At 37.9% G+C, this 9,573-nt stretch overlaps 1 protein-coding gene across 2 annotated transcripts in view; it reads left to right on the top strand.

Annotated features, from left to right (window-relative positions):
- The window catches only part of opcml (opioid binding protein/cell adhesion molecule-like), a 408,666-nt gene that overhangs the window by 293,053 nt on the left and 106,040 nt on the right, over positions 1–9,573 (top strand). For both annotated transcript variants that reach the window (XM_032534319.1, XM_032534318.1), the window contains one exon: positions 5,214–5,449. In XM_032534319.1, the coding sequence (XP_032390210.1) occupies positions 5,214–5,449 (236 nt within the window). The remainder of the gene's footprint in view (positions 1–5,213; positions 5,450–9,573) is intronic.

The following is a 9,573-nucleotide window of genomic DNA, read 5'->3' as shown; positions in this document are numbered from 1 at the left end:
CTTATGCCCCCTGTATTTTAAGGAAAAACATTTATTTATTCACAATACATTATTCATTCACAAAGAAAATTAGTGTCCTTAAAAGGTTGGATTTTCCTAATTGTTTTGACATAAGGCATTAAGATCAATTTTCAAAAGATGTTTTTTATTCCTCTTTTTAATCAACTTTAGCATGGGTGTGTAAACTCTCTCAAGCCACTCTAGGTGAAGTGTGAAGGCTGATTGACGTAGTTTGGATTATTTTAAATGTCATGGTAATATAGCAACTCCCTGATCAGTTTCCAAATACCGTGATAGGAGAAAATACTGAATGACAGTATCGTAATACAACCTTGAACATTGTGCCGCGTGTTATTCTTTTCTCCTCAGCTTCATGGTATTTGTCTGATTCATGACATCTCCCGTTTGATTCACCTGGAATCCTTTCTTCACCTGCTCCCTGAAGCGGTCTGCACTGTTACTCTGGTTGCTGATAGGGAATCTTCTTCCATTTACAGCCTCATTCCTTCAATTCCCCTTCACACTGTCATTTTTCCCAGCATTCAGCACCACACAGACGGCACACATTACTATATACCTGAAATATCTTGTTTTGTTCAATTTACTGTGAATGCTGTGTGTGTGTGTGTGTGTGTCAGAGTTCTTGATTAGGTGTACCCTGTGAGATTATAGCCTTAAATCAAAGGTCAGATATTATCCTTCTTTGCGTTGGTGTGTGTGTGTGTGTGATAATAACTTCTGTACTGAATTCCCTTACCTTATTATATTATTATTTATTATTATAATGTATTGTTTATTATTATATTTTGGATTTAAAAGACTGGTTAGAGTTTCTGCTATCTCATGCCCAATTTATAACATCCTATAATAGAAAGAAAGAGAAAAGAACTGGCCCACAAACCTGAAATGTCTTTTCATTCTGATATATTAATAAGTGTTCTGCCAAATCCTTGTTTTATATGCTGTTAATACCCCAGTGCATTCTGAGCCTAGTTTTATTTCATGTCAAATTCATATTCTCCTGTTCAGCTGCAGACAAAATAAAGATTGTAACTTGTAGTTGGACTAAGACAGCTAACCTTTTAAAAAAATAGATATTATTAGGCCTTTTTTGGACCGCTGAAGATATGAAATGGGAGGGGGGGGGCATTGACAAGCAGCAAAGGGCCACAGGTCGGAGTAAACCCGGCTAAATAAATCAGATCAGAGATATTAATGTGGTAACTGAGGTGTACCGACACCATAGTCCCACCCTAATAGCACAAAAGTGATCTCTTATTATTGCAAAGACTTCAATTTTATTTATAATATTAATTCACAAGAGTTATCTCGAGACACTTTACAGATAGAGTAGGTCTAGACCACATCATTAACAAGGACCCAACAGTTCTAGTAGTTCCCTCCAGAGAAGAACAATGTGACTGTCATATACACTACTGTTGAATTATATTCATGCTACTGTATTTTTATATTCATAGATAAATTCTTAGGCAATGAAACAGGATAGCACTCATTTGATGCCATGTGAGGCTGACTGCCTGTTGCCCCGGTGCAGTTTGATTGACAATGTGCTGTTGTTGTCATTTACACGTAGGCTGAAGTTAGTATTTCTTTTTAAAGCCGAGATTAATGTGGTCTCCATGAACGTGGATTACCATCTACAGCAACATCAGTGCCCACCAGCTGCAGGATATTGATATAAACCAAACCACTGACAGATATCATATGGAGTGGTTCTTGAGAAAAACATGTCTAAATTACATACTATTTTGCATCCTGTGTGTGTCATTTGGAGGATGGTACTTGGTCAACAACAGAGCATCTTTCCAAACATGAAAGCAGCTGGACAACACGGTAAAAACCCAAACATACAGCAGTGTAATAGCAAGTTGAGGATAAGAGGTGTGTGCTCTGTCGGATTTTACATCTTCTAGTTTTGCAAAATAGTTATTGCCCTACCATTTTGGTGATCCACCTAAAACATCACTGATAATGAGTAGCCTATATGGTGCAAATTGAACCTTAAATGTAGCATTTAACTGAATCACAGTAGAAACCATGAACATTCTCTCATGTTTATCCAGAATAATGAGTTTTAGGCGTGCATATGTGTCTTGTCATTGTGTCCTTTGAATAGAATAGAAAAAAAAGAGAGGGGTGAATGTGGTGCACAGTCCTGAGAGCAACTTTATACATATATAAAGTAATAGAAAGATAAAGGGTTTGTATACATTATGCAAAGATATAGTTTGGTGGATCAAAAGTCCTGAGTATTATAATATTGGAAAATGAAGCACAGTCACATTTTAGGATGGATGCTTTTCTTTATCCTGTTCGCCTCTTAATTTTTTTTGGGATCATGAGATGGAAGGACATGTCAACGTGCACATTATGTGCAGAGATGGGTAGAGTAGCCAAAAATTTTACTCAAGTAAAAGTACTGTTACTTCAGAATAATATGACTCAAGTAAAAGTAAAAGTAGTCATCCAAATAATTACTTGAGTAAGAGTAAAAAAGTACTTGATGAAAAAACTACTCAAGTAGTGAGTAACTGTTGAGTAACGTCTGATTTATTTCTTAACACAAGGATCAATCAGACAGACAAAAATACAAAATAATCATATTTAGGAAAACTATTGTTCATCCAATCAATAAATTAAATTAAAATTAATTTATTAATTACAAAATATCTTAAGTGAGAGACTTGTCACATTAAATTTGGATGGATACTGCATGTGCAAAAATAATGTATGTAACCTAAAAGACAAAGATCCACCTCTCCACAGCAAAAACTACAACCACCGCTACGTCTCCTCAGGTTAGATGTTGAGTTGTTGAACGCTCACATGTCCGTTTGTTTTGGTCGACACAGAAGACGTCGCATAATGAAGCTGCTGTTTTGCACTTTTCCTAAAAGGTAACCATGCTTTCACTATGAGGCGGGGGGGTTCCTCCTCGTCTGTGTTGCCTTGGCGACATTCTTTGTTTTGCTACGACTGTAAGCTAACACGTCACGCCCATAGATATATACAGTCTATGGTCCCGCCGCTGAGAACGAGTATGGTCACGTGACTGCACAACGCCGTTTGATTGGTGGAACACAGTCACGTGGTAGAGCCTTAAGCGGAAATCTCTCTCCTCTGTCAAAATAAAACATAAAATGAGACGTACGCTGGGGTAAAAACAATGACGCGTAGAATCCCAAAGAGTTAAAAAGAAAAGTAACGACTCCTTGTAGCCTAATGTAGCGAGTAAGAGTACAGTTTCTTCTTCACTAATCTACTCAAGTAAAAGTAAAAGTATAGTGATTTAAAACTACTCCTAGAAGTACAATTTTTTCAAAAACTTACTCAAGTAAATGTAACGGAGAAGATGTAACTCGTTACTACCCACCTCTGATTATGCGTGTTGGCTGGATCACTGGTCACATTCTGTTAAGTTATGTGTAGTGCTTACAGTGAATGCATGTGCTCGTAATGAAAGAGACCTCATGTCTTGACTGATGTGATCTAAAGGTGGTCGTGTGTGTACAGCAAATGATAAACGTGCCTTAAAACTTGTCGAGGGTTTTCTACCTCACCAAGTTTTTTTTTTTTTTTTTGGTAATGCTATAACATTAGTTTGATAATCCATGTTCGTAGAGTTTTCCACTGAAATAATACGGAAATGTTTACAGTGTAGAAATACTAAATAAAGTTGGAGAAACTCATAATTTCAAGGAAACACATTTGTTTAAAGTTTAATATTTAAATAAAGCTTGATAATCAACTATATTTCTTAAAGCAGCCATGCTCAATATTTTTATTATAACAACGTATTAGAACACAGTGTAAATGGGCTCTATAGTGATGGGCCTACAGAAAATTATCAGATTAATCTGTCACTCCTCTCAGCATTTGTGTTGCTTTTTAATGAGTTGCAGCTCATTGTTTAACTGTCAGGTTGCAACCTTACAGTTCTGGTTCACTAATTCTCTAATAGGGTCATTTGTGTCAGCAGCAGGACGATTTTTCAAGGGAAAAAGCTCTAAAAACCCACTGCAATCTAGCTTCAGCAGCAAATTGCAGACACACACAGTTAAGGACTAGCTGGTGAACTTAGTGGAGCATTTAGCAGCTAAAGAGACAGATATTTCCCTCAGCAGATGGTGGAGACCAAAAACAGAGCTAAAATAAAGCTAATATTGGACTTACATTCATAAGGTGAACATAGATCTGGCCAATATGAAGCAAATCAAACACCACAACATTTTTGACCATGTACATTGATTTGACCATGTACATTGATGTCAATAAAGTGGTGAAATTGTAGATATCTGGTTCTTCAAAAAATATTTACACATGTGAATATTTTCTCAACTTGAGTACAGTGCATGCTGCATGATGTACTGTATGCTAGTAGGCTAACATTCATTTTGATGAGGTGGCAACAATTACCAATTGGTTTCCTTGTGTTGTCTTCCCCTCAACCATGGAACTTTGTGATTTTCTGGGTCAAAATTTAAAATTAACAATTTTGTCGCTTTTCCCAACGTTTTAGAATCTTTTCCCAACGTTTCGGTCACATAGTTTTTGTTGTTTTTTCTAACACTTTTGTCCCTTTTTTTTCAAATCCCATAAATTTAATAAAACACCCCAATTCAATGAACGCATAGATAATTTATTTCACTTGTGAAGAGCTTTAAATGGAACCATCAACCTTATTTCTTTTGAAAATTTGGTTGAAAGAAACCCAAATTTCTGATATAGAAACTTTTTGAAATTTTGACCTGGGGACAAGAGGAGGGTTATCTCATGGTTATAAACTCTAAGTGACATTGGTCATTGACAGTGTATGGTTTTCATTTTCGGAATAATATTTTGGGTATTTTAGGCCTTTAATGACAGGACAGCTGTAGAAGTGAAAAGGGAGAGAGGTGGGGAATAACATGCAGCAAAGGGCCGCAGGTCGGAGTTGAACCCCGACCCACTGCGGCGAGGAGTAAACCTCCATATAAGGGCGCCTGCTCTACCAACTAAGCTATCCAGGCGCCGGACAGTGTATCATTTTTAATAATTTAAAGCAGAATTGAGCTGTGGCATATGTTATTCCTCTGTTCCCCACATAAATAATCAGTTACTATAACAAAACTGTCTAACTTTGTAATGAGCCCCACTACTTTTGAAAAATTTCAAACGTGTTTTTTGTATTTTCTGTCTTTTTTCCCCACCAGATGCAATGTGGACAGCAAAGTATCACGGGTGGCGTGGCTCAATCGCACCACCATTCTCTTCGCAGGGAGTGAGAAGTGGTCGCTGGACCCTCGCGTCATCCTGATGGAGAACACAGCAGTCACAGAGTACAGCATCAAGATCCAGAACGTTGACGTCCATGACGAAGGGCCCTACGTCTGCTCCATCCTCACAAACAAGAAACCAAAATCCACAAAAGTCCATCTCATCGTTCAAGGTAAGATGGCGGCACTGTCAGCAGGGTGCCATTTCCCATGACCACAGCTCCGAGTTTAGCCAGAACAAGTGAGCGTCATGACTAGTTAAGTTTAAAGAAAAGATGGTGGTTTGATTAAAACACTCAAGAGGAACGATCATGCGTTTCACTTCCTCGGCTATTTCACTTTAAAATTATTTTCCTTTTGAATATCGAAGTTCATAAATAAACGTTTTGGCATGGCTTGCTTGCCGAGTGTCTCCAAGGTATTGAAATGTTGGTATGTTTGGTTTGGTTGTGCATCAAAAAACACCCCCCCTCCCACACACACACTTGTTTTTTTACAAATCGCACCCTGCTTTCGGCCTTAGCCCTGTCAGTGATTCTCTCCAACATGTAACCATAAGTGTCAAAGCAGATCACTGCTGGAACAGTGCTGTGAGGGCTTTTGCAGTGCGGGTGTTCATTTTTACAGATGGTCAATTGTAGACTCAAGTTGTTCTTTTCTAGATTCACTGTGAGTTCTTCCATCAAATCAAATAATACATCTTCTTCTCCGCTGTTTTAGGATTGGGTGATTAGATGAGATTCAGAGAGCATTAGACGCGCTGATCAAACTGGGATTCAATCTTGATTTCAAATGCAGATTGCTAATAGATATTCATTTAGGGCACAGTATGTCGAAACATGTCCTGGCTCAGTTTCATTGCAAACTTCTACTAAATCTCAACAACCGTCAGCACTGAGACTTTTGTTTTCCTTTATAATGAAATCAATATCCCTCACTGTGACTTCCTGCGAACAATTAGCACGTTGCCCTGAGTATGCATATGAGCTAAGCAGACATGTAATTAAAAATGTGATGAAGTATAGTTGAATTAGACACCTCATGGAGAATCACAAAGAGAATACACTACATCAAGGAAATACTTTCTTTGAGGACGCATTCAGATTTCTCTTTTGACATTGCTGCTAGCACATTTTTGGGAAAACAGTTGACATGATGTTCACAAAAAAATGGTGATGACATTCACTTTCAGGCAATCATAATTAACGTTAAGTATTTTTCACACTGTATAAATCATGATGATATCTCATTAACTCTTAATTGATGCTGAAAAGCATCAGGCCATGGTTTTAATCTAACAATAAAAAGGCATATTACTGCACAGACAAGGAGACCTGTCTCCAATCATGCTTTCCCATGGATCTGTCCCTTTTTCCTGACCTGGAATTACCCAACCATCTGGATGCTGCAAGCTTTCACTTGAAACTAAAAGCTGCCACGTGATCTGCAGAATGGACAAGGCTGGGCTTTAATACATCGACAAAACACAGTTGTAGTTACACCAAAGGAGGGATGCACCTGCTCCAACAATCAGTGAACATATGAGAGCAACAGTGTATGTGTAAGGAAGGCAGAAAAACACAAGCCATTTCCTCTCACAGCTCTTATGGAAGGATGCAAATTTCAAGAAATGCACTGTAAATTTAAAAGAGGAACTTTGGGTTTTTTCAACATGGACCCTATTTTACTGTGTTTGTGTGTCTAAGTGGGATGGGAACAACAATGAAATGAAATAGCATTGAAATTGGTCCAGTATTAAGGATGACTTTTGCAGTCGGCAGCTGCGAAGCAAGCTGCAATGTAACATTAATGGGCAATTGCTCACCTTCAATTTCTATACACAAAGTGCTGTTTTTGGCGCTGACAGGCTGAGATTATTACTCTGACAACATTATGGAAAGGATCCCTACAGAGATAGACTTTTTAAAGAGTAAGATACTTTCTTTTTTTAACATCCACGAAGAATGTTTCTTTATTCAAAGTGGACGGATAAAAAATAAAATGATGGAAAGCCATTATGATTCATCTTTCTACTTTTCCAACAATCAGGACTCTAGTTGTGGTTGTGGTTGAAATAAACACAGTTTAACTGATTCAAATGCTGGCTCTATACATGCTAAAAGTCGTGTTTATTTAAATGGAGTCTGGTGGGTTTAGCAATAGCGATCTCAGAGCGGGATCTATTGGTTACCTACTGGAACCTATTGGTTAAAGAGGATCATTCTCTTTAACCAATATGTCTATCTCTTTAGGGACCAATTTATTATGTTGTCAGACACTTAGAATAATAGTCAGAGCCTGTTAGTGGCAGAAACAGGATATGACACATGCCTTTGGTGTGGGAGATCAGCATTCGATCGCCACTGTGATACATCAGCCAAAGTGTCCCTGAGTTAGACACTTAACCCTTAGTTGCTCCAGAGGTGTGCAACCTCTGATATATACCAATTGTAAGTTGCTTTGGATAAAAGCCTCAGCTAAATGTATACAATGTAAAAAGGATGCGCATTTGCCCTTTAGGGTTACACTGCAGCCCGGTTCCTCACTGCAGGTTACAGCTTTCTCGCTCAATACTGAACCAATTTAAAAGATTGCCTTTTCCATCAGTCCCTCAGCACACAAAAACATAGAATAGGTTATTCCACAAATGAAAGACAAGTACAAAATGTCAAATAGTTGTTACAAATAGACATAAAATAGGTTACACCCACGTCTTCACACCATACTTCAGTCCTACGGGTTTGATTTAGCATCATAATCATAACATAGCTACATGCATCTGCTCAGGTGAAGATATATCCCAGAGATGCATAAATACTTGTGTACCTGTATCAGCCCAGGAAATCTGTCTACATGTCACATCCATTAGTACTTTATCTTTACATCCAAACACTGGAGAACATTTCAGAGAAAGTTCATTTTGTCTGCGCTCAATGGTCTGACTCACAGTTTATTTTTTATTTCTGTGGAGGACATTGAATGAGCGGAGCTGTTTTGTGGACAAGTCCCTGACAATTAGCACCACATGATCTTCTACTCTCGGTTGTTATATTTAATATACAAATATTATTACAATTCTTTATTACATATACATAGTGCTTATGCTTGGTTGAAGAATAATCAACATATCTAGCATTTTGTCCACCTACATGAATATAAACAGCGAATGTGCTGTAAAAATAAAAATAAAATGGATGAAGTGCAGCTAGAATGGGTGTTGCTAATACAAATGGAAATCCAGCTGTACAATATATTTCTCAGCTCTGTCATGATTACAATCTCCTTCAGTTGGGGTTTGAGATTGAGTGTCCTTGGGCAGAAAAACATTGATGCTTTCACTTGATGAGCTTTTTTACAATGCAAGTGAAGGCTTTGTCACTGTTCTTCCCATAAATTCTTGTTCCACTTGTTTTTGATAGAAGTTGGAGAGGCCTAGTACAATAATTCTTTCATTCTGCATTTTGTACTGTATTCCTGCTTGGTCTCTGCATATGAGTGTAATTCATAATGATAGTTGCCAAGACAGTAGTGAAGTAGGCGTGATATATTAATATAGGCAGTTCTACTGTTTGTATAAAGGGAAAGACATAGCCCAGTACGTCTTCCATTTATCCCCAAGGTTTTAGGCCTTACATTGGTCTATTGCTACTTTGGCCTGATTACACAGGCTGTGCTCATGAATTCGTACATAAAGTTACATAAACTAATGCACTGTAAGTATTCCACGTATTAATTAGTGCATGCACAACATTGACTGCTACTGTAGAGAGGAAGTCGGGATGTTTGTGTCCTAAAAAACAGGAACTTTAAAGCTTTAGTGCGTGACATTTTTTAAATTAGTGAATGTCTGTTACACACAAGCCATTATCAAATGAGTTGATATAAAGCTAATTAGGACTATCAGCTCCACACAACTCTCTCTGAATATCTCAGAATGTTTATGTTTAAATTATGGTTGATCGGCGACTTTCCTGTCCAGAAACTCAAGTGAAGATAATGATCTCTGCTGAAGAGACCATCATGTTATTTTATTCCTCCGTGTCCTTGGCTACAAGTAACTGCGTGGTGGAGGGGCAAGGGCGTGTGCTTGATTACGGAAGGCTTGTATCATGTGGATGCAACAACAGTGGTATTGTCATTACAATTGTCTTGGAAGAATTTGAGGGAAAACTCAAGACTTTCACACAGGAAATGGGTGTCTGTATCCCGGGACTTAAACCGCGCCCATTTTCTGCTCATTTTCAGGTTCATATTTGTATTTTGAGGTTGTACCAGAATAGGTTTACATGGTTTCATT

The sequence above is a fragment of the Etheostoma spectabile genome, chromosome 13 (assembly GCF_008692095.1).
Source record: "Etheostoma spectabile isolate EspeVRDwgs_2016 chromosome 13, UIUC_Espe_1.0, whole genome shotgun sequence".
NCBI classification, from domain to species: domain Eukaryota; kingdom Metazoa; phylum Chordata; class Actinopteri; order Perciformes; family Percidae; genus Etheostoma; species Etheostoma spectabile.
Note: the sequence above shows the minus strand (reverse complement) of the source record. Positions and strands in the feature narration are given on the sequence as shown.